We start from the raw sequence: 26,609 nt of genomic DNA, 5'->3' as shown, positions 1-26,609 counted from the left end.
GGGAATAGCAGATGAAATTTAACTCAGACAAGTGTGAAGTGATGCACTTTGGGAAGTTAAACCTGCACAATTAATAGTAGGGGGCACTTGGGAACATTATTTAAACCGCAAGACCTTGGGGTACAAGTATATAGTTCCCTGAAAGTGGTGACACAGGTAGACAGCGTGGTGAAGAAGTTTATAGTATACTTGCCCTTATCGGCTGAGGCATTGAGTATAGGAGTTAGGACGTTATGTTATGGTTGTACAAATCATTGTTTAGGCCATAGGGCAGTCTGGTCACCATACTGTATGAAGGAAGTGATTAAGCTAGAGAGGGTGCAGAGAAGATTCACAGGAAGGTTGCCTGGACTGGAGGGCTTGAGTTATAAAGAGAGATTGGATAGGCTGGGGCTGTTTTCCGTGGAGTGAAGGAGGCTGAGGGGTGACATCATAAAGGTTTACAAAATTATGAGGACATACAGCAGATAGGGTAGATAGGCACAGTCTTTTTTCCAGGGTAGGAGAGTCCAAAATTAGAGGACATAGGTTTAAGGTGTTACAGACTCGGTGGATGTCCCTTTAAGATAGAGCTAGTAAGTGTGTGTGTGTGTGTGTGTGTGTGTGTGTGTGTGTGTGTGTGTGTGTGTGTGTGTGGCGTGCTTACGTAAACAGAAGATAAAGGATGTAATGACATTGTTGAAGAAGGCAGTCGAAGTCAGTCAGAGAAGAGAGAGAGAGAAAAGGGAGAGAGACACCAGCCTGCTAGTTTTCTCTATCGATGAATGAGAAACAATAACTGTGTCTGTTACTACAATCCACGTATGGAAATTGGGAGTAATCCGGTGGAGTTCACTTTGTTGCTGACCTGTAGAGGGAAACAGGTATTTGTGTGGACGACCACGATTCGGATGCTTTTCAGGGTGAGGAAGTCACTACCGAGTAAAACACTGAGGTGTGGTTTGGGTTCCATTGTGGAACATTTGGATTTCATAATTACTCTCTCTATGGTCTCTACAGCTACGTCTTATCTTCAGACAACAGTGGTTGTTGAAGACGCCTTTGCTCATGTTTCACCTTACGGCTTGCTGAACTGAACTTTAAGAACCATTCCTGGACTTGGAGTTTGGGACTTTGCCACACACACACACGACGAGTTTAGTTTTGGGGTTAATGTTTAAGATCTAACATTTTTACTTCTAACATTCTAACATTTTTACTTTTATTTTTCTTATTATCATAAGTAGTTATTAATAAGTAGTTTTTTAACTGAATCATGACTCAGTGTGGTTTCTTTTGTTGCTGGTTCGTAACAAAGGTGAGAGGGAAAATATTTAAAGGGGATCTGAGGAGCAAGTTTCTCCCACAGAGGGTGGTGGATATATGGAATGAGCTACCAGAGGAAGTGGTAGACGTGATAACAATTACATCATTTAAAAGACATTTGGGCAGGTACATGGATAGGAAAGTTTTAGAGGGATATGGTCCAAATGCAGACAAATAGGATTAAATTCTATCCCACAGACATATATTCAAGTTATATATCTGAAAAGCAATGATCCCAGCACTGACCATCACCAACTGCCATACTCCAGTGTGATAAAGAATGCTTACTACGACTCTCTGTTCTCTGTCCGGACTATTTTCTTATCTATACTGACACAGACACTTTTATTTCATTTGCCTCAAATCTACTAACCTTCTGTTGACTTGTGACTTTGTCAAATGTCATCTGAATATCATGTATTTTCTTATAACATAGAAGGAGGCTATTCAATCCATCAAGTCCATGGCAGCTCTCAGAAAATTCCCATGTCCCATTCCCCCATTTATTTCACTGTGGCCTATTCCCTCTCGCATGCCCGTCAACTTCCCTTGATTCTCTTACCACTCACCAAGGGGCAATTTACAGCACCCAGTGGACCAATTAACCACCACATTTTTGGGATGTGGGAGGAAACCAAAGTACCAGGGAGAAATCCTGCAGTCACAAACTCCACACAGACAGCACCCTAGGTCAGGTTCGAGCCTGTATCCCAGAGATGTGCAGCAGTAGCACTCATTGGTTTCTCTCCTTTGGTACCAATGATATGTGTGTCTGCCACACAATGTAGAATTAGAACAAATGATGCTCAACTAAGGTGCCCAGCTCTTCAGATCAGTTAGCTTATCGATAATTAATGCTGAAGGTCGTACATAAGCAGCACCTACTGTATGAAGTACCCAATGAGCACTGCAACTTTTACCGCATTCCCCTTTATTAACCTTCTCTGTTGTCTCATCAAAAAATTCAACCGCAGTACAATAAGTCTGAATGAGAATTATAATTCAGAATCCACACCAGCTTCTGAAAGGCCAGCTTAATGAAAATAATTCATTGTCTTTCAAAGATGAGTGTGAAAATGTATTTATAGAACGTAGAACAGTACAGCACAGGAACAGGCCCTTTAGCCCATCATGTCTGTGCTGACCATGATGCCATCTGCCTGCAAATGGTCTACATCCTCTATGCTCTACCTGTTCATTGTGTCTGTCTAAATGTCTCTTAAATGCTGCTCTCCTATCTGTTTCTACCACCACCCTTGGCAATGTGTACCAGGCACCTACCACTCTCTGTGAAGAGACCTTTAATTGGATGTTCTTACAAGTTTCCGTAAACCTGTTAAATAACAACATTGCCAGAGGTCAGGAGAGATGAAATTGTTTACTCAAAGGAATAATAGATATTTCTGTGAGTTTTCTTCCCTTCATCAGCAGTACCCAGCGGGAACCTCATGCACCAGGTGCTCCTTGCGTATGAGCCTTGACATTAATTGTTGATCTGGAGGATTGGGCACTTCAGCTGAGCATCCCTTGTTCTCAGTGCCAGACCTTAATGGCCCATCCCCAAAGCAGGCATGGACAAGCTGCATAAAAGACTGCTAAAAATGTAAAGGGAAATGCAGGGGTGAGGAGATAGGGTGATATTCTATGTGTGTGGCCAGTTCCACAAAGAAATCCACTGTCCTGATAGGCTTCCATGCCACAAGCAGCTCCCAAATTCCACCAAGGGATGAGATGATCAGTGAGGTAGGGACCAAAGTAAAGTGCATAAAATCAAAAGTCTACAAACAATAGGGGAGCAAGGAAAATTGACTGCAAAAATATTTTGATCAGTGGGATACAAATCGGGCAGATGTTTTGGTCGATATATTGACATCAGATTGGAATACATTTAATCCATGTTTTATTGCCAATTTCAGTGTTCTTGTGACCAAAGAAGGTCATTTATTGTAGGTTTGGGCTCCACTTTATGCTGGTAAGGATGGAAATAGGAGTTGTGAAAACTGTGGTGTTGTTAGATATGTGCTTGATGCCGGGAAAACCTTAGGCAGACAGTGAATAACACACGTATGCACTTAATTGGTGGTTTTTGTATAATTAGGTGAATTAGTATGATTAATAGATATTTGAAATATTCTGATGCAAATGTTACTTGGTATGTAATGTATGATGCACACATCCATGCACTATAGGGAGATACTATTGCGCTATTGATCTATATACTGGGTCATTTTATTCATCAGTGAATTTCTATTATTCTTTCTATTTTGTCAGCACTAAATTCAACACTTTTATTTTTGTGAAGTCCAGATGCATACCAGGCACAGAGATCAAAGAATTCCATAATCAAAATGTAGAGAGTTATCCATTCATCTCCCAAGTCCCTCTTTGCCCAATATATAGTGTGCAGCCAGTCGCACCAAGCAATTCAATGCCCTGAGCGAAAAATCCCAGACACCAACATCAGAGCTATTGCTCCACCTTTTAATAATCAAAGTTGACTGATCAATCTCAAGGAGTGATTAACTTGTGCTGTAGACTTGTCTGGTTCATATATCAGACTACAAAGTCTGGCGCAGAAAATTGTCTTAGTTCCAAACTTCTTTCACTAAACTTACTAAATGCCCCAAGGGATCCTGGGTTCTTTCTCCTCTAAGGGAAGGTTTCTTTAGTAAACCACTGATCAGCACAGGTTTCAGCCCTTGCTAATTCTGGAAGTGAGTGCTAGGAAATCCTTGTGAAATACGGTCAAAACAAATGCAGGAAAAGAAAAAACAAGCAGGGAGAATGACTGGATTTGGAGAGAGAGAAAGAGAGAAGTAAAGAGATATATGAGACATACAGCAAAAGTAAGAAAAAAATAATGTAAATAAAAAAATAATTTAGCCAGAGGGTGGTGAATTTGTGGAATTCCTTGCCAGGTACAGCAGTGGAGGCTAGATCATTGGAGGCGTTTAAGGAAGAGATAGATAGATATCTAAATAGTCGGGGTATCAAGGGATATGGGGATAAGGCCGGAAATTGGGATTAGAATAGTTTTTAGAATAGTTGGGATTAGAATAGTTTTTTTTCCCCCAATTTTTCTTTTCTTTTTCTTTTTTCCCTTTTCCTTGGAGCAGACTCGATGGGCCAAATGGCCTACTTCTGCTCCCTTGTCTTGTGATCTTGTAAACGTCTAAGGCCCATTATCCACCCAAAGAAAAGAATTAACAATAAAGTCAACAGTTTAAAGTGTTCTTTTTTATAATCAGACAAGTTAATTCGCCTTTTATCAAGCGTGCACCTTCTTATTTGCCTGACTTAACTTTCTGTGGCAAGTTTAAAAGACAAGGCACAAGTCCAACAAGTTCTTCATGGTAATTGAGTGTAGGCAAATTGTGCAAAGCAAAATGAGTAGCAGAAATTTACCAGCAAATTTCTGAGAATATAATTCATGGCCTACTTCTTAAATATTGAAATTTGCACACCAATTTGTATATTAGTAACAGGGTGCATTATTAGCGCACCTATTTCTGCAGTTAGATCCTAGTTCAATGATTTTCTTGCTTGGCAGTAAACTCTGACAGAGATGGCAATAGTTTCTATGCTTGTAACATTAGCATCTGCTTCAATTTCAGTTTACAGTTCATTAATAATGCAACACTACAAAGTTTATGATGCTGATTACAAAGCACCCTAAGGAATTTCATAAGCATACATGCGAATTCTCCACTTAGACTGCCTGCAATCTATACTGTTTAATATCAATTTTACGGGTTATATAAAGTTCTCAAGATTTATTAGCTTTTAACTCCAGTTCTTTTGAACATTGTGATTATTCTATATTTATAATAATTTGTAAACCACTAACAGGTGTGAGCTGGAGCAGTAAGTTCATAGAAACAATGGAATGTGTAGCATTTATGATCAATTTATTTCCCATTTTTTTTCACCATTCCAATATATTACTTTGTACCACATGTGAAACGAATTTATTTTTAAAGGAAGAATCGTTCCCTTTTAAATTAAAGATGGGGTAATAAATAGAAAATTTCTTCTTGGGAAGAATGATTAATTCTTTTATGTCAAAAGTTTCATGAAATATTGAGTGAGAAAGTTTTAGACATACATACAAATGCATTTGTGAATCTGACCTGGCATTGTAGATGAATTGATCCAGGCCTTTGTGGTTTCAATCCCTGTGTGCATTAAAATCTAAGGATTAAAATTTCCCATTACTCACCACGGTTGCCCAGAGAGAAAAGTATTGCCTAAGAAGCCCATGTAACAAGTTTGCTGTGATCAAGATAGTCACATCAGTTTAGGGGTCATGGAAAATGTTTGCTATAAGTTGGCATCTATGATAGGCAGTAAGTGCAAGTGAACATGTGGGTGCAGAAGGGTGGGCTTAGGATTGTTGAGGCTATGGGACCAGTGCTGGGAAGGCTGGAATCTACACAGGCTGGCTGGATGCACCCCAACAGGCCCAAAACCAGTGACATCACAGGTAGTTTGCTGGTGGTCTTCGAGTGGGTTTACATTGAGTATGGCAGAGAGAAAGGAACCTACCAGCATTTTTAAAAGGGAGAGAGCAAATTGGATGTGGAAAGCAGGAGTTTGGTGAATGAGTCTATTAGATAGAGAAATTAGTTTGGAAAGCAGAGAGAAAAAGGCTGGGAAAAAGTTTTTTTACATATTTGTATATATATATTAACTGAAGGAGTCTCGGGAAGAAAGGTGATAAACTGAGGACACAGATAGAGGTGTGGGAGTATGACATGGTGATCTTTACTGAAACATGGCTTGATGATGGTCAGCAGAGGCAGCAATAAATTCCTGGAGACAGATTTTCAGGTGAGATGTATGAGACATAAATTAGCATCCATGTAGCAATACCGTTTTAGGAAATAATTTCAGTCTTGAGGGTGGGTGATATACTAATAAGATCCAGAAGTGAGTGCAATTGAGGAATGAAGAAGAGCCAGTCACATGAAAGTATAATTTAGGTCTCTTATCTAATTTGGCAAAAGTGGATGGCAACAGTTACTTGAAGATAAATCAGTCCCAGAGCAATGTGAGGCATTCAAGGTGGAGGCAATAAAGGTTCGGAAAGAATGTGTGCTGAATAAAAGAAAAATGGGGAGCTTCCAATTCTAGACCAGTTGATGTCGAGGAACATCCAGGGAAGAATAAGGCGGCAATAAGAGTAAGAGTAAGAATAAGAAAGAGGCGACACAAAAAATATTGGCAGGTAACATCAAGGAAAACCTTATGATTTTCTATGAATTTGTAAAGGGAAAGAGAATTAGAAAATGGCAACTTGAATGTGGAGATGGAAGATATGTGCAAAGTTCTAGATGGATATTTTGCATCTGTCTCATTGAAGAAGGGGATGAAATAGCCATTGACTGTAAGGAGGAAAAATATGCAGCATTCAAAGTTTAAGCACAGGGAAGAGAGGATGTATTCAGGGTTCTACATCTTCAAAGGGGGATGAATTTCCACACCCAGGTAAAATGCACCTCAGGCTCTTATGGGAGGTAGGGAAGAAAATTGCACAAGTTTTGAAATGTATTTTCCAATTCTCATTGACTAAGTGACAGAGGAATGGAAGGACTGATGTGCTATCATTGTTTAAAAGAGAAGAATGGAACAGAATGAATAACTAAAGGCTGGTCACGTCTGACATTAATGTGGGAAAGTTATTGGAAAAAAATCTGAAGGACGTCATTAATTAGCATTTAGGGAGACCACTGGTTAAACAAGAACAGTTAGCATGGATTGTTAAGGGAATAATATGTTCAGTTGATTTCATTAAACATTTGAGGAGTTAGTAAGGAGTGTTGATGAGGGTAGAGCATTTGATGTAATAGTGTTGATTTTTGCAAGGCTTTTGTGTCAGATTGATTAAGAAATTATGGGATCCCAAATAAAAGTAGCAGATTGCAAGAAAAATAGTCTCAGTGACAGAAAGCATAGGGTAATTTGAGGTAATGCTCAAAGATACAGGTAATGCATTTCATAGGTAATGCATTTGTGTCGCTACTACTGACTGGATCTACACAGTGAATGGCAGTGACCTTATGAATGTTGATGTACAGAGGGAGCTTGAGGTGCAAGTTCATAAAAATAGTGACACAGTTGAATAGGGTAGAGAAGAAGGTGTTCAGCTTGCTTGCCTTCATAGGCAGGAGCATTGAATATGAGAGCTGCGACATCATATTGCAACTGTACAAGAGATTAGATAGGCCACACTTGGAATACTGTGTGCAGTTTTGGTCACCGCACTATAGAAAGCATGTGATAGCACTAGAAAGAGTGCAGAAGAGATTCACCAGGGTGTTCTCTGGACTGGAGGACTTAGTTACAAGGAGAGATTGGATAGGCTGGGATTGTTCTCACTAGAGCACAGGAGGATGAGGGGTGACCTTATAGAGGTTTATACAATTAAGAGGGGCATAAATAGGGTAGATAGTCACAGTCTTTTTTCAAGGCTAGGAAAGTCTCAAACTAGAGGACATAGCAGGCACGGTAGTGCAGTGGTTAGCGTAACGTTTTGCAGCGCCAGCAACCCAGGTTCAAATCCGGCCACTGTCTGTAAGGAGTTTGTACATTCTCCCCCGTGTCTGCGTGGGTTTCCTCTGGGTGCTCCAGTTTCCTTCCACATTCCAAAGACAGACAGGTTAGGAAGTTGTGGGCATACCATGTTGGCGACAGAAGCGTGGTGGCACTTGTAAGCTGCCCCCAGAACACTACGCAAAAAGATGTATTTCACTGTGTGTCTCGATTTACATGTGACTAATAAAGATATCTTATCTTTAAGGTAAAAGGGGAAATACTTAAAGGAGGTCTGAGGGTCAAGTTTTTTCACACAGGGTGTGGTGGGTATATGGTGTAACACTATGTCTAATGAAGTTGTCCTACTTCTATGAGCCCTTTGACAATCATTACTTACTGAAAGCAAAAAATCTGCAAACAGTAAGACAAACAGCAATTTAAGGAGAGAAATATGTTGCTGTAGTTGGGGGAATTGATGGAGAAAATGGCTTGTTTATTTTATTTTAAAGTCTGGGCACATTTCTGTTAAAGAGGCCAAAATGTTGCTGTGAGGAGTGAATTAATATTGTAATATCAAAGTATCTGTATGCATGCAAAGGAGAGTCCACAAATAGAGGGCAAGGGTTAAGGTGAGAGGGAAGGATTTAAAGGGGATCTGAGGGGCAAGTTTTTCACACAGAAGGTGGTGGGTATATGGCACAAGCTGCCAGAGGAGGTGGTAGAGACAGGTACAATTACAATGTTTAAGAGACATTTGGACAGGTTCATGGATGGGAAAGGTTTGGAGTGATATGGGCCAAGTGTGGGCAAATGTGGTTGGCGTAGAAAGGTATCTTGGTCAGCACAAATGAGTTGGAGCAAAGGGCCTTTTTCCATGCAATAAAACTCTATGAATCTAAACCTTTCACATACTTCGTGAAGGAACACAAATTGGACACAATACTCCATTTGTTGCTGATCTAGTCTTTTAAGGAGATTCAACATATGTTCTTTTTACTCTGTTACCTCTATTTATGAATTCCAGGATCCAGTGCTGCCTCTACATCTCCTGCCATTTTTGAAGATGTATGCACATACTGTACATCCCTCCGTTTCTGCACAACCTTTGGAACTGTGCAATTTAATCCAATTTGTCTCTTCTTGTTCTTTCTGTCAAAATATATCACTTAACACTTTTGATTATTAAATTTGATTTGCCGTTCGTTTGCCAATTGTACCAGACTATCCTCTGGCAGTCTCTTCTCATCCACCTCGCTGCTTTAGCTCATTGGCAGAACTAAAAGGAAGTTGACAAAACAGCCCCACAGAAATCCTCACCATATTTAAAAAGTGAGCACTCGAAGAGCCTTGCAACGGGCCAACAGCTGCAAAGTGGAATTAAACAAAACTTTTTTTGGCAGCAAGGACATGATGGGCCAAATGGCCTCCTTCAGGGCTGCAAATCTCTATGATTCTATGAGGGTACTATGGCAGCCTCAGGATGTAGTCAGTAGGCAAATGTGATGTTGAATTCATACCAGTGAGGGGAATAAAAAGATTACAGGAAACATTAGTGGGGGACAGGGATTGAACTGAGGGTCAGCATATACATTATGGGTTGAATGGTTGAATAAGATGTTGAAATATGGAAGCAGAGCACCATAGCCAACGATAAAGAGGACAAATGGAAGGCGGGAAACAAATGTCAGGAGTCAGAGTTAGTGTTTGGATGGTAATGAGCCACAGAGTTACAGATGGAGTTAGGATTTAGGAACTGATGAGCTCATTTAGGTATTAATGGTGAGCACTAGTCACAGACCACAACCAATAATCCCCCATGCATCATTATATAAGAGGTATGGACATTAAATTTAAAGGATTGATGAAAATACATTCAGTTAACTCAGAGTAATGTTTGAACTAACCTGCAGGTTGTTATTTGAACGCTCTGCTCTGCATCTTTTAGTCTTTAAATTACACTGAGAGAAACAGTCAAAAAAGTTGCAGTCTTCGTCATTTGTACAATTTTGTTCAAGGATGTCACGCATTTTGGGTTCAAAAAATGCCATATCTACATCTATCGCAACAACCTAAAACAGAAAAATGGAGATCAGCTAATGTTTCCAAATTCATATCAATAGTACCTCACTAATGGTTCTCTTTGCAGTCACCTTAATAAAATGAATTTACTTAAACAAATCCCGAAAGGACTGACAATGCTATTAGCAATCATAAATGTAAAACTCTTCAGTGACACTCCCGTTCTCAACTTTAATGGGAACATTAACCCAACCTGTTAGTGGCAAGCCTCCCATGCTTGTCTCTGACTTACACAACAGCTCCAGGTTTACCTTTGGTGGATTCCCCCGATGTCATTCTCACCTGCTACACAATGGCAATGCCCTGTGGTCTAGCAGGGCCCAAGTATACCAAAGCCATCACCTGGACGAGGCATCAAAGGCCTCATCCATAAAACTAAAGAAACAAATTTTGGTAGTCAGCTAAGCTGCACCACCTGATACAGCTGTCAAACCTGTCACAATTTTTTCTGAATGCTAACGACTTTTGTTTAATTATCAAAATTGGAAAAAAAACATGAAGATAACACACAAGTATACTTACATATTTTCTTATGACATACGAGGCCATTCAAACCATCACATCAATGCTTAAAACGCATGTTAATATTATTAAAGAAAATTTAATAAAGCAAAATGATTATGTAAATTAACTCAAACATATCTTTGCATTTTGTAACCATCCATTCCTCTCCAATCAAATGAGTGGTTACACCATTTTTTTCTAATATTTCCTGATGACATAGAACAAGGTTATTTGGAACATTAACTCAATGCTGGGTCTCAAAGCAATCCCATTCCTTCTCTTATTTTCACTATCTTACAAGGTCATCAACTCCTCACCCACTACACAAGGGGCAATTTACAGTGGCCAATTAACTTGCCAGTCAACCTACCTACTTGATTAAGGTGTGGGAGAAAGCAAGAACACCCAAGAAAAATCCTCACAGTTGCAGGGAGAATGTGCAAACTCTACACAGACAGCACCTGAAGTCAGGATCGAACCCATGTCATTGGAGTTGTGAGGCAGCAGTACCGCTTGCTGTGCCTCTAAGTCACCCTACTCCTGCATCAGGTCTAACTTTGCACAAGTTTGGGGAGATTATCCAGCTTAAATGCTGGTGAATTATCATTCATTGACACTTCACCACTGGACTTCATGAGGACTGCAACACTGGAGCTCATTCTTGAAAAATGCCATCAACAGTTTACAGTAACTTTCTGTCATCAGTGTTCCTGCAGATAATCCACGATGGCTGTTGGTTACACAGGGAAATTGTTAGTGATCACAAGGGGGCTGCTGATATTTCCCTGCAAGACCCAGGCCTTTTATTTTGAAGTTTCCATAGTTTTACATGGGCAGAAAGTCAGGATAGAGGTTGTACTCAGAAATTAACCACTGTCGTCCTCAACACTGGACTATGTTGAGCCAGTGGTAAGCCAGTGATTGGAGTTAAAAGAAATTTATTTTTTTATATGCTTCAGTCATTCATCCTTGACTTATTCACATGTAGAATATTTGAACATGCAGATGAGCTGCTGACACAAAAATCCATTAACCTAATTTTTTTATATATCTTGCTTCAGTCTCTGAACATCAATCATAACTATGCACAAAACTGGTTTCACATATAAGCACATTCTCATTGTGCATCCGAATATATTTAAAACTGAAAATGCAAGATATAAGGGCAATCAGTGTTTTACGTATATAAAAAATACCTACTATTTAATAGTTACTATTATGCTATTTCCTCTTTTTTTTTGTTTGTATATGTTGTTTTTGGATAAAATGCCAGAACAGTATTTGAATTCAAATTCAATTCATGCTTTTTTATTTAAAACGATATAGAACACTAATTTATCCGCAGTTGAATTCTGGTGTCCAGTTCTGGGCACAACACTATCGGAATGATAAAGTGGCTTTGGAGAAGTCACAGAAAAGATTTGCTAAAGTAGTTTTGGGAATGAGAATTACAGTTCTTGGACAGAATGGAGAAGCTGGTTTGTTCTCCTCATAACAGTGAAGCTAAAGAGGAGATTTGTCAACAGTCATGCAAAGAAAACACTTAAACCCCTTAAACGTTGAAAACCTGCCTCCAATGGCTGTAAGGATGATAAGGGTAAAGATTTATCTAATTGACAAAAGAACCAAAAGCCACACGAAACATAGATATAGTTAGCATACTGTGTGCCATGCCTGATGGTGTAGTGGATATAGATTCGGTAGTTGTATTCAAAAGGCAGTCAATCAATCAGATACACAAATAAATGGATGGGTGAATGAATGAATAAATGAATAAAGTGAAAGATTGTGGAGATTTAGGGAAAGAGTAGGTGAATGGGGTTAAATGGATCACTCTTACTAGAGCAAGTGTAGGCCCAGTGAATTGTAGGGCCTCATTCTGAGCTAAAATACTTTTTCATTCAATGTTATTGAACAGTTAGCTTACTCCTTTGGATCCCTCATTTATCAGAGAGCCACAACTTTACCAGCAAAAATCCTAGTCTGGTGACCATCACCCACTGGTTACGCCTTGATGGATTCTTTTTCCCATTTGTCTTTAAATTTCTCAAGCACCCCTTGTCCTGGCTACATTGCACTCACCAAAGCCCAATTAAAATTTAGCAAGATCCGCAGTGGCGCTCACTAGAGAATACTTGCAAGTTTATGTGTGCACGTGCATGGTTTTGTAGTTTTGTGTTTATTTGCCTATAAATGTGTTGAATATTTTTGTGTGTTACAGTTTATGTGTCTGTGTGTGTGTATTGTTTAGGTTGCATGTACACATTGAGCCTGTGTACATGTTTGCATATATAAATGTATGTTGTTTAATATGCTTGTGCTGTTTATGTATGATTGTTGTTTTGAGTTTGTGCATGTCTGTGTTTTTATATCCCAGTCATTATATAATTTATGTTTTTTATATAACACTTTCAGGATCTGGGGATTGTGAGCAAGACCAGCATTTGCTGCCCATCCCTAAATGCCCTTGAGAAGGTGATGGCAAGTTGCCTTCTTTACCCTCTGCAGTGATTGTGAATAAGGTACTCCCACTGTACTGTAGGGAGGAGGTTCCAAGATTTAGATCCAGCTATGATGAAGAACTGGAAATTTTCTTCTAAGGCAGGATAGTGTGTAGCTTGGAGGGGAACTTGCGGGTAGTGATGTTCCCCTGTACCTGCTGCTCTTTGTCCTTCTTGGGATAGATGTCGCAGCTTTGTGAGGTGCTGTTGGTTTAGTCTGAGCAAGAAGATGGTAAACACTGCAGCCATTGTGTGCCACTAGCAGAGGAATGAATGTTTAGAATGATTAATGTGGTGTGAACGAAATGGGCTGCGTTGTTCTGAACAGCATTGAGCTTTTTGAGAAATGTTGGGACTGCAGTCATCCAGGCATGTGAACTATTTCATCACATTCCTGACTTTGCTTTATAGATGGAGGAAAGGCTTTGGGTGAGAAGTGGTGAGTCATTCACCACACCATACCCAGGGTCTGACCTGCTCTCCTTACCACAGTATTTATATGGCTAGTCAGTTCAGTTTCTAGTCAAAAGTGACCCCCAGTATATTGATGATTTTCCCTTTTTGGGGAAGATCATTACCTAGCATTTTTGTGTCACGAATGTTACCTGCCACCTATCAGTCCATGTCAAAGTGTTGGCTAGGACTTGCTGCTTGCAGACATGGGCTGCTTCATTTGCTGAAGAGTTACAGATAAGTTATTGATAAGTGCTATTTAATAGCACTGTCAACAATGGCTTCCATCACTTTGCTGATTATTGAGAGCTGAGTAATTGGGCAGTAATTAGCCATCTTGTACTTACCCTCTTATTTGTAAATGGGATACATCTGGGCATTTTCCCAGTTGTTGAGTAGATGCCAGTATTGTGACTGTATTGCAATAGCTGGGCTAGTGGTGCAGCTAGTTCTGGAGCTCAGCTCTTCAGTAGGGGAGCAGTGATGTTTTTTGGCCCTGTAACATTTGCTGTATCCATTGCTCTCAGCCATTTCTTAACATTGTGTGAAGTGAATCGAATTGGCTGGAAACTGGCTTCTGTGATGGTGGGGATATCATCTGGAAGATGGATCCAAGATGGATCTTCTGGCTGAATATGGTTGCAAATGTAGCTTTCTCCAAGTGGAGGCTAATCCTGGATTAAATGCTCAAATAATAGTGACTTTGCTGTTAATTTTTAATAAGCATTAAGGTAATATACTTTTCCTTATGTGAGACCTATCTCAAGGAGGTGTAAGGGACTGCTCCTGTTTCCATTTCTCCTGTTCAGTTCAGACACAGCAATGTGTTGAACAAATCAAAATATACGAGGAAAGAAAAAAAATTGTAAATCTTAAAAGAGAAAAAAAAATGATTGAACACAAGCATAATCTGAAGTTAATTAGAGTTAACTTCTGTTAAATGGAGTTTGAAAATAAATATTCATCTCCTTTATTCCTGGTCAATGTTTTACCCTTTCTTACAGTAACAGTTGTTAAAAAAAAGGGTAGAGCAACTCCTCAGCAAATGAAGCAGCAAGTCCTAGGCAACATTCAGGCATGGTCTGAAATCTCTATCTAATTTACTTTTGAAATTTAACTTTGAGTCTGTTCCCATTGATCTCTTAGGCAATGTATTAATCATAAGACTTTTTATGTCAATAGATATCTGACAGAAGATGGTGAATCTCTGGAATTCTCCACCTCAGAGGGCTGTGGAGGCTGGATCGTTGGGGATATCTCATGAGGAGGTAGATTTTTTTTGGAAGATCAGGGAATTGAAGGCTTTGAGGACTTAGCACAGAAAAGGAGATGAGACCTGGAGTAGATCAGCCATGGTTATATTGAATGACAGGGCAGGCTTGAGGAGGCACATGACCTATTCCTGCTCTTATTTTAGTGTGTGTACTTGCACGCGCATGCACATGCATTTGAAATCCAGTAACAAAGGAAAGAGTGGGTTATTCAACCCATTGAGTTGATTCTGCCATTCTATTGGATATTCACTGATCTGCAACTCCCATTTCCCTGCCTTAGTCCCATATCTCTTAATATTCTTACCCAGCAGAAATCTATCTCATCGCTTCATAAAAACTCATTGAACAATGTGGAGTTACTTTCAGAAATTTGATGAGGCTTATATTCTATTTATGCTGTTTTCCTCACTGGTGTGTGATGGGAACATATTGGAAGCACTCAGCTGGTATCTGAACATCTGAAAAGAGAAAAGATATTTCAGAGCTGATGCAATCAATGATTTTTTCTGAAGGCTCAGTGTCTGTAATTTTGCTTCCCTTTTCCCATTTTAGCTACTGAAGCTGGTGTAGACTTCGAATATATATTGAAATCCTTTGAATGTAATTGAAGGTTAATTTGAAGTGTCTTACACCACTTGAAAAAGAGAACCATGCACCTCAAATTTATAACATTTTTAAATGCATTTATAAACAGGGGAACCAAGAACCTGTCTTTTCAATGCTGCTATTTTCTCATCCCACGCGCACAATTTACCGTTAGATCAGCCCTGATGGCAAAGTTCTCTGGCTTGATGTCACAGAGATGAAGCTGGTGGGAAAAGTCATTCTCAAAGTGCCTAGCTAGATCAAGGAAGCTAAGTGCAATCCCATTAGCTGCCTGCCACAATTCCTTGCTGCTGCTGCCTCGCCAGGAGCGAGTGCCCAGCTCCTCCAGGGAAAAAAGGTTGTGATGCCAAGCGTGACCAGCTGTGAGGTACTCAACAGCATAGAAATGACCGCAGGAGCCCACCATTTTGAGAACATGTTTACTGAGATCCTGCAGTAACTGGAAAAATACATATTCCTCCTGCTGCAACAGGGACCACATACTGGCTAGCTCTGCTCTTGAGAAAGAGCCCCTTCTGTCTTTTAAGTGCTTGGTCCATAGTTGTGGTACCGTAACATTCTTCACTTCCAGACCCAAGGAGTGTTTGATTTCCAGTGCAGTAAAGACCAGGATGTCAATATCAGGAATGGATTTGCTTTCTTGTTCATCCAGAAGATAGAGGCTGTCATAGCTTAAGAAGTCTTCTAGTTTGGATTTCAGAATTATTGGCCGCCCATTCCAATCAGCCTGTATAACTTTTTTCCCTTTATCATAGTACAGGCATCGTTTATAAATCATTGTCTGTGTGACACACAAATCCTCGCACAGATCTCCTGTCAGCACTCCCTTCTGATAGTCATGACACTGCAACAAACATAGAAACTCAAAATCAGTTCCACTGTATTCTATTGCAACAAAGAACACCAAAATATGAAAGTTCAGTGTATTTAAAGTTAAATTAGACATAAAAATGTATGCATGATAACTTAACATTAAATTTGAAATGCTACAGAGCAAGTAATATTTCTCAGATATCTATGTATTGCACCTGAAATTATAGTTAAGACTCACAGTGTAATATTTATACCACAGCTCTACTATTATGTTGTGTGCTTTTGTAAAGAACTAAAACAAAAGATATGATATATTGTCGGAAATTTAATAAAATGAATATTCCTGTAAGTTGTCTTTAAATTAAACCATCTGGATTACAAAAATTGCCCTCCAATGGAGAAGGAACAAAATAAAACAAATTGGCTCGCTCTTATAGGATGAAAAATTTTGAAGTGTAGTACTTGTGTGGAAAAAATGCAGCAGTAGTTTTGTCTAATCTTGGAACAAGTAATGAAATGTATCTTTGAGAGAGAAAATGGCCAAACTTATTGCCCTTCTTTGAATGGTGCCACATTTTTAGTTGGTGAACAGGCCTATAAGAGTCCTTTAGGTTCTCTGAAGTATGGTATTTCAGACAATCCTGCAGTCCCTCAGCATCAGGAAGCCGGTATAGATCACACAGTTTAGAGCCTCTCCATTAAATGGCAAAAGCACATTAACATTGTATTGTTTTCTCTGGTTTGAGCTGTATGATTTTGTTTTAGCTGCATGATTATAATTTAGACAATGTGATTTAGTCTCATTTTCTGAAGAAATGTGTATAGGGAGGAGCATTCAATCAAACAGCCATCTGGATCACAGCCATACTGTGGAGGATAATAAATCTGCTGAGATATTTGATCAGCAAATTAGTATTGCTCCTGCCTTCAGTAATTAAAGGCACCTAATTGTTCTGAGGAAGCTTCTATTTAGTCAAAGAGGAGGTTATTATTTTGTAAAGCAGCCCTCTAGAGTAGGTCAGAGTGCTCATAGACCATACTTTTTCTGGCAGCATTGCACAATCTTTCCTCTTGAAACAAAATATTCTTGTGGTATGACCCACAAACAATGTGGTCTATGGTATTTCATTCTCTGATTGGTAAAGTGCACTGTTTCCAGTGACTTTGGTACTGCATAAATACAAGTTAATACTGCTGCAGATGATGCATCTGGAAAGAAATTGGATGGTGAGCGTCTGCCCTCAGGATGACTATCCCTGCTGTTACAGTGCATGTTGGAATGAAAAGGAAGAACCAATTAATAATAGTGAATAGTTACAGAGGCGGTAAAAGACAACACTATTTTTAAATTGTTCACTTCCCGACTACTGGCATTTTGTGTGCATTCCTCTTGAATATAGCTGCCCTCAGAAATCCACCTTCATCCTACATCTGCTACATGATGGTAAAGTGATCAGACACAGTGGTATAGACTGAAGGGTTAATTTACACATTCTTTTATAAAGAATGGTGCAAGGCCAAGGGTATTTCTACTCCCTGAAATAAGTCTATAAAGATACCAGAAGACCCCTTGTGCTTTTAGTACCATCACCTTGGTAACCAAGGCCTTAACTGAAAGAGTGTATTGTTTAACCATGAGACCACCAGACTCTGATCAAAAGGTAGGGGTCTATAAGGAGAGGATGATCATGCAGTAATGCTGATGTCAGATCATGTACCTTCTCACTGTGAAGAAGAGATAGCTGAAAAGTCCATATATTGGTGAAGATGTTTTAACTTATCTTTAAACATGTATAAAAATGTTGTGCTTTGTACAAGTGGAGAGAGAGTGGCTGAACTGTGCCAGTAGGTTAATTGACCTTTCTCTCTTTCCTTGAGGTGAAAAACTGATCAAATACATTTCTGTCTGACCTGAAAATGGATTGTGTGAGCGATTCTCTGGCTCCACAATAAAATCATTCAAGCCATGGCTTTAAGCAACAAGTCCACAACAGACCCAGTATAGACTGATGTCAAGCAAAAGCTGTGGCATCACTCCAACAGTTTTCTCAATCTCTCCCATTGCAATACTGCATCTCACTATTAAGAGATAAGATTTCTTTATTAGTCACATGTACATCAAATCACACAGTGAAATGCATCCTTGCATAGAGTGTTCTGGGGGCAGCCCGCAAGTGTTGCCACATTTCCAGTGCCAACATAGCATGTCCACAACTCCTAACCTGTACATCTTTGGAATGTGGAAGGAAACCAGAGCACCCGGAGGAAACCCACGCAGACAGGGGGAGGCTGTACAAAGGAAGGAATACTGTAATACTGAAATATTACAGTGGCTGAAATGCTGTACCGTACATTATTGCACAGTGACTAAGAACTTCTTATATTTTAAGAAATACTTTTTAAAAAATTTTGATCAGTTGCCATGATAATTAGTCAATATTCTGCAATCTCATACCACCATCTCTTTCAATTCCAAAACTAAATGCCAGAAATTCATAGTTTTTATTTGCTTCTATCAAAATAATCCACGCACCCCACTCTAGTGTTGAAATGACTCAGTGGAGGTATGGAAATTTAAAGCCACAGTGATGTTTAATCTGTCACCGAGAGCTCAGCCACAATCTTCCTTCAAGTCAACATCAGCAATTACATTCAAGCTTTAATAGAATCTGTGGCAAGGTTGGTTTTCTGTGAGATCCAAGTGATTCTTACTAGTATAATGTTCAAAAGATACAGGATGACTCTGTGGCTCTGTCTCACTAAACATCTGCAGTTTTCCAACTTCTTATTCGTTAGGTCTGTTAATTACACACTTTTACAGGCCCAGCGAATGAACAACTTGCTTATTAATTTTACAGCTTCACTTTTCTGTTAAATGATGCTATTGGCTCTGAATGTTACATCCATTTTAGGAGCATAAAACATATTTAGGGGTGGACAATAAATGTCATATGTCATTTGTCATAAACAACAAAATAAATATTTTGGAATGCTACAGAATTTTATGAAGGAGAATCATTAGAAGGCTACTGGACTAGTGCGACTTTCCAAACATTGGCAATCATTTTTGTGAGGAAGAAGCTTTAGATGGACTTCTAGACAAAGCATTAATGTGCAATAAAATATGAAGCATTTTTCTTATTTATTAATTCCCAAAAATGTGGATTTGTAGGCAATACTACCACACATCATCCATCCCAAATTGCTCTGAAATTGAAGAGGCGACAGAACTTTAAACCCATAATACCATGTAATTTTATTATATTGTTTTATCAATTTCCTCACACTTTTAAGTGTCGTCATTATGTACTCCCACTTACTGCAGACATGGAGGCTGCCAGTCACACAACTTTTCACTTATGAAGAAGTGATAAACTAGGCAGATGGTGGATAACTCCCTCAATAAATTTATATAGAAACTAACAATTACCTGTGGGCAATTTATAGGGAGAGCAATGAAATGAGAAATTTGGATGAATCATAAAATAAAGCAAGCCAAGTTAATATGTAATCTTCAATTGAAACCCTAGTCTGGGAATGATGGTTAATATCTTTAATAGAACTTCTTAGTGTTTTATGTAAAGCAATAGGGATGCTTCCGAAACAAACTGGTATGGCTTCAGTATTTCAAAGTCTTGGGGGAACGCAACAGTAATAAATCAAGATCTTATCATTTCTCAGCCTGTCACCATCTCCCAAAGCGTACAGAGGTGGAGCCTTTCTTGGCTCCAGACCTGCAATCTTTAAGTTAGTTTCCTCAGAAATGGTATTGTCATTTATGAATGTGAGCCTTACTGGTGAGGCCAAAGGTTATTGTATCTGCCTAATTGCCATTATTGAGTAGGCAGTGGTAAATTGCCATCTTGAACTGTTTCAGCCTATGCAGTGAAAATACTTCTATTTCTGTTAGATCTGGAATACCAAGATCCCATTATGATGAAGAATCAGCAAAGTATTTTCAAATCAGAAGGCTATGTGAATTGAAAAGGTGGTGTCCCTATGCACTTGCTCCCTTGTCCTTGAAGGTGCCACAAGCCACAGACTTAAGAAGCACTGGTGAATAAACCATAGCAAGTGCTTCTTTTGGATGGTGCACATTGCAGCCAGTGAGGGATGATGGAAGGAGGAGACATTTAAGGAAATGCTTAAGGAAAGCTATTCATATAAGTTGCTTTGTGATGAATATTAGTGAGCTTCTAGCATGTTGCTGAACCCATTCAGGGAAGTGGAGGGTATTCCACCATGTACCTAAACTGTGTTTTGTAGATGTTGGAAAGGCTTGAGGAGTCACAGTATGAGCCAGTCATTGCAGAATACTCATCATCTAATCAGGTTTTACGTCCACAGTATTTATGTGGCTGGGGCTATTCCCCCAATGGCCTCCTAGACAGTTGATAGTGAAAGATTCACTGACAACAGTGCTATTGTATGTCAAAGGAAGGTGAACAAACCTCCTCTTGGTGGTCATTGCCTGGAAATTGTGTGGTGTGAACATTACTTTTCCTTTACTAGTCCATGACAGAATTTTATCAGGTCTTGCGACATGTGGTCAATCATTAGTTTATTATCTGAGGTGCTTCAATTGTACTGAACACAACACAATCATGAAAGAACATCCTACCTCTGGCAGAAGTAGGTTGTTGATTAACAATGAAGCAATTGGATAAGGTTCAGCCTGGGGTATTCCCCTAAGCAACTCCTGTAGCAAGATCACAAGACTCCAGCTACCAAGCCCTTCTCGCTATCCTTTTTCATCACTGGAATCACCGACACCAAGGAGAGGCATGGTTATGGAAAACCTCTCCTGTTGAAGATCATGAAAGAGGCAATGTGTTCCCATTGCAAAGTGTAACATTGGTCACTTCAGTCCAAAGGAAGGCAATCTTAGCTGGAAATTCTGTTTGCAGAAGTTTACAGAGAATGACAGCACTGTAGCCTATAATGTGTACCCTGTTATTTGGTGGAGTTTATTAATTCAGCTGGGGGACCAATAACTGTTGAAAATTCAATCAATGCAGGTACTAAAGACTTAAAAGCCATGTATGTTTCCTAGAGAAAAAAACTAGAGAGTTTACAAACACAGAAAGGTCATTTAATTATTTCCACATTATATATTTGTAATATCCGTTTCTTATGTTGGAAATCACTTTGCTCTCCAGTCATCCCGCACACAAAGTGATGGTTAGAAATACTCTCAAAAAGTACGTTGAGCAACCTAATTGGTTTCTATTTTCTTCCTCATTGGCAGTTTTATTGGTAAGTGTTTGCTGACTGATGACGGTTGAATGGCAGTTTTCATATGTCCCCGATACTCCTTAATTCATTCTTGCTTTTCATGGTATCCCAATACCTGTTCCATTGAGATTTACTGCAACTTCATCTTAAATATAAAATCAACTGCAAGCGTGACCTGAACATTTGCCGGTTTTCTGAACCCGACCCTTACATGTATGATCAGCGGGACGAAAGCGTGCATTTCAAACATTTATATTCTTGTGACGTCCATTAATATAGATTGTGGTTTCATTGCTGGTCAATACGGGAAATAATGGAGCAATTCTAATTTAATATTTCATATCTTCGCGCATGTTAATTAATAATGTTAAAATTAAGAGCGAATAGAAAATTGAATTTATGGTTACGAAATTTCCGTGGTTAAAAAACGTCGTAAATGCCTATTATGTACTTTTGCAGATATTGTGCTAGCTTTCGCTAAATGATCAACCTAATCTGGAGTACAGTATTAAATGAAGGGCAAAATGTCCTTTAGTTTACAAGCGAGCTTTGAAGATCCTCTTTCAAAGTTGCAGACAACAAGAGGCTCTGTAATGTCATTCAATTTGAATAAGATTGTTGGGCGTTCTGCAATTAAACGATTTAAAATGTGTTTGTTCCGTCACTATATTTAGCAGTCTGGTGAACTGCGAACTGACGATATCATCGGTTGATGGTGCTAATCCTGTCCTCCGGCAATTAATCATCCACACTGGTGCAGCAGGTTAAAGCGTGGCCAGAGCAGGAAGGCTGTTTATAACAGCGCCGGGTGCGTGAAAAGTCACGTCTAAAGTCTGCTTTAGTCCGAACAATACTTTTAAATCATCCACACCAGGAGTTGTTATGGGCAAACCAGCACTCGATAAATGCAACAACTTCTTCCAGGTTTAGAATTGTCTTGAGCACATTTATTCACGCCAGTTAAACATACCAACCTCCCACTTTCAATCGGATTATAAAAATGACTCGAATAATTGGCAGCTTGATTCATTTGCTTCCTCTGAGAAATGGTGAGCATTCATTTTTACTCGAAATGATGTAACTCTTTTCCAGTTTAATAGCGCTCTATTAATCGATCAACATCTCGTTACAATGCTCGCTTCACAATCCCAAAAATATAGATTCAGGATCAAATACTAAACATTTTTAAATGGTTACCGAATTAGGCTTAAACTTCATTTTCGTGGGAGAAACAGCTTGCTATTTTTTAAACTATATACAAAACGACCTTGAAATAAAGCTTGTCTAAGGAGTAAGTCCTGTCAATATAAATCCCGATGGAAGTGCATTTTCTAATTCATCAGTCATTAGTTACTGAGCAGTCGTATTTTGCACACTTGCATCTGTATTATCTCGTAAAATTTCTTACCAGTCGACCGAGAATTCCTTTACTTTTCTGGTCGGTGCAATATTCGGCAAAGATATTCTTGCGGATGAAGACTGACATGTTTACAAGAAACCAGCAGGCGATCCATAGGAGGAGGCAGGCCAGAACAGACTTCCTGACGGTCTTCGGTCTCAAGTGCCGACAAGCAATACTTCCGAAGCCTGGCATCGCTTGGGTCACTTCTCAACCTCCAGTCTTCGGAACCGAATAAACGGGGGAATGGAAGCAGAGAGTCTGGCTGGCTCTGCTAATGGACCCGACATGTCCTTGGGAGCGGGTTCAGCCTCCACAGAGACTCGCTCCCGTGCCCAGGTCTCGCCTGTGATGCACCAAAATGAAGAGAGGAGAAATTCCCATGGTCTGCGAAACCACACACACACACACACAAACACACGTCTGACAGTTCGCCCAGCCAGTACTTCTGGCCGGAGATGCGCAGACACAAAATAAACCCAAAACAAGGACCAGGTTTATTGCGAAGTCTTTCTTTTGACCGAGGTTCCCGGTTTGCTTCAGTATTTAAGCCACGTACTTCCGCATTTCTCCTCTTGTGCAGGGCATCGCTCGCTGAGTGCCACAACTGTGGGGCGGGAACTTTGACTGAAGTGACCCTGGGCTGTCCCCTGTGGAATGCTGCTCGCCATCCCACGCTGGATTTTTCAGTTAAAAGACGAAGAAAGAGGGCATGTACTCAATTAATCACCATTGCAGCACAGCGCCAGGGTAACACGTTGCTTGGGAAATAATTGGGCGTGTGCAGAACTGAATACTATTTAGTGGTGAAACAGCAATACGCCTAAATCGGAGGAAATAAAGTTCAGCAGTATCGGAGAAAGGAAGGGATCTAGTGTGGCTCACCTGATTTCACTCTGCGAAAGATTCCGACGCATTCGACTTGGGGGCAACTGGTGCCACGTTGCATGCATTCGGGCGCAGTTTACCCACTGCTCGTTGTCCTCCCGCACTGTTCCAACAAGTTCGGCTCAAAAATCATAACAGTTTTTTTTCTGTTCCTTTCCTGACGCATTCCTCATTCCCCTGGTGCAAACTATCGCCGGCTTTACACCGTTCCTGTTCTCACCTCTTGCTGTTCTTTCCGCTCTGGTCGAGCTGCTGTACTCCCGCCCTTTCACAGCCTGCCTGAGATGAGCTTTGGAATTTGTTACTCCTTCCTCTCCTTTCGATGATGTGGCTAGTGAATGACCCTCTCTGCAACGCTGGTAGCTGTCGCTTGCCTTCATCTATCCCTCTTCTGGCAATATATATTGACTCAATATATAGAGGACATTACTCGGGAGGGTGCAACACTGGACCTCAGGGAACAAGGCAGGGCAGATAACTGAAGTGGCAGTCAGGGAGCACTTTGGCTCTAGTGACCATAATTCTATCAGCTTTTAAGATAAGATAGTGAAAGAAAATGACAGGTCCACACGTTAGGGTTCTAAACTGGAGCTGGGCTAATAATTAGGCAGGAGGTAGCAGAGGTCGATTGGGTGAGTCTGTTTGAGGGGAAAGGAATGAATGGCAAGTGGGAGGCTTTTAAGAGTGAGATATCAAGAGTGCAGGTGCAGCATGTTCCTGTTTGGGTGAAGGGTAAACCTGGAAAGTTTAGGGAACCTTGGCTGATGGGAGGTATTGAGGCTATAGTTCAAGAAAAAGGAGGAAGCACATTGGGTTTAGGAAGCCGGGGACGAGTGAATCCCTTGATGACTATAAAAAGATTAAGAATACTCTTAAGAGGAAAATCAGGAGGGCAAAGAGAGGGTATGAGAGGGACCTGGCAGGTAAGGTTAAGGGAAATCACAAGAAGTTCTATAGCCATATTAAGAGTAAAAGGGTGGCTAGGGAGAGAGTAGGTCCCCTTAGAGTTCAGCAGGGCTGCCTATGTCTTGAGCCGGAGGAGGTGGGTGGGATTTTTAACAGATATTTCTCCTCGGTGTTTACTAAGGAGAAAATCATGGTTGCTCAAGAAATAAGAGAAAATAGCGGAGATGTTTTGGAGGACATTTACATTACCAGGGAGGAGATATTTGAGCCTTACAGCGCATTAAGGTGGATAAATCCCCAGGGCCTGACCGAGTGCATCCTAGGACTTTGTGGAAGGCTGGAGGAGAAATTGCAGAGGCCCTTGTGGAGATATTTGCTTCATCGTTAGCCACTGGTGAAGTTCTTGAAGATTGGAAGGTGGCTAATGTTGTTCCGTTGTTTAAGAAGGGTAGCAAGGACAAGCCAGGGAACTACAGGCCCGTCAGCCTGATGTCAGTAGTGGGGAAATTACTGGAGGGAATTCTGAGGGATAGGATCTACCAGCATTTGTATAGATGGAGTCTGATTAGGAGGAGTCAGCAGGGCTTTGTGCGTGGAAAGTCATGTTTAATGAACCTTTTATTGAAGAGGTAACCAAAAAGGTGGATGAGGGGAGGGCAGTGGAGGTTGTCTATTTGGACTTTAGCAAGGCCTTGGACAAGGTCCTAAATGGCAGGCTGGTCTAGAAGGTTAGGTCCCATGGGATCCAGGGACAGCTCATTAGGTGGATTGAAAATTGGCTCAGAGGTAGGAAGCAGAGAGTGGTGGTTGAAGGTTGTTTCTCAGAATGGAGGCCGATGACTAGTGGTGTGCCGCAGGGGTCAGTGTTGGGGCCTTTGTTATTCGTTATTTATGTAAATGATTTGGAGGCAAACGCACAAGGCTTGATCGGTAAGTTTGCAGATGACCTGAAATTAGGAGGTTGTGTTAATAGTGAAGAAAGTTATTGTAATCAGTTAGGGATCTTAATCAGTTAGGGATGTGGGCCAAGGAGTGGCAAAAGGGATTTCAATGTAGGTAAGTGTGAGATGATGCATTCTGGAAAGTCAAATCAGTGTAGGATTTATACTATGAAATGGTAGGGCACAAGGGAGTGTAATGGAACAGAGGGATCTAGGAGTACAAGTGCATAGTTTATTGAAAGTGGTGTCACAGGTTGACAGTGTGGTGAAAAAGCACTTAACACACTGGCCTTCATCAGTCAGGGCACTGAGTACAGGAGCTGGGATATTATGTTGCAGTTGTATAAGTGTAGAAGACAACTGTGAAAGATGTGTTAACCTGTCTGGCTGCACACAGCAGCCTCGGCTTGACCAATGGTAGCGTGAGCTGGTCAAGTATACCCATATATGGGTATGCCTGTGGAGTAGGTGGACACCCACCGGAGGACAACATACCCCGTTCGAGTACTCCCTAATCCCTGAGCAGCTGTTCAGGGCCAACCAGATACTGTGTAGATTTATATGCCATGCGAACCCCAAGAGGTGTTACTAATAACCCATCATGCCCCAAGTAGAAACAAAGATCCAGTTGGATTCGTAAATTATATACGATCTATTCAGACCATGTACAGGACACAACCTTAAGATCTCTTTTCCCTCTGTCATGCTATATTGAATTCTGAAGAAAGTATTAAGTGGAAGGCAGCAATGCTGCCTCCTGGAGGAGGAGGAGGTCCTATTGATACATATGAAGATTTATATCACCAAAATAACGATCTGAATCGACAAGTTAATATTATGTTGACGGCCCTCTCGAAGAGTTTGAAAAGACCCATTGATATGAGTAAGGTTCTGGAATGTAAACCTGCTTCTAAAGAGACAGCCCAAGAATTTTGGGAGCGTTGTACTACAGTATATCAGACATATGCTGGAGATCAGGCTTACAAAAATGGACAGCTGTCTGCCCAATTTAATGCCATTCTGATGCAGTGTCTCCCAGAGAAAACAGTGTCATGAGTGAAGACCAACCTGGACTGTTGTGATAATACAACAGAACAATCCTGCAGGGCAGTACTGGTTTTTTGGCCCAACAATGTAGAGGAAGTTAGATCATCAACCAAGCCCTGTGTGA

At 40.3% G+C, this 26,609-nt stretch overlaps 1 protein-coding gene across 4 annotated transcripts in view; it reads right to left on the bottom strand.

The window, feature by feature from the left end:
• The window catches only part of dipk1c (divergent protein kinase domain 1C), a 29,993-nt gene extending 6,535 nt beyond the window's left edge, over positions 1-23,458 (bottom strand). For 2 of the 4 annotated variants that reach the window (XR_007956950.1, XM_052023916.1), the window contains exons 1-3: positions 22,713-23,458; positions 15,405-16,100; positions 9,744-9,908 (exon numbers count right to left, since the gene is read on the bottom strand). Coding sequence is in view for 3 of the 4 variants with exons in the window: in XM_052023916.1 (XP_051879876.1) it covers positions 9,744-9,908; positions 15,405-16,100; positions 22,713-22,898 (1,047 nt within the window). In the remaining variant the exon portion in view is untranslated. Of the gene's footprint in view, positions 1-8,844; positions 8,989-9,743; positions 9,909-15,404; positions 16,101-22,712 lie in introns of all 4 variants that reach the window. The other 2 variants (XM_052023917.1, XM_052023918.1) reach the window with 2 other exon arrangements.
• Positions 23,459-26,609: the final 3,151 nt, after the last annotated feature.

Source organism: Pristis pectinata, chromosome 9 (assembly GCF_009764475.1).
Source record: "Pristis pectinata isolate sPriPec2 chromosome 9, sPriPec2.1.pri, whole genome shotgun sequence".
NCBI classification, from domain to species: Eukaryota; Metazoa; Chordata; class Chondrichthyes; order Rhinopristiformes; family Pristidae; genus Pristis; species Pristis pectinata.
The sequence above is the reverse complement of the archived record's forward strand: the minus strand, read 5'-3'. Positions and strand labels throughout refer to the sequence as shown.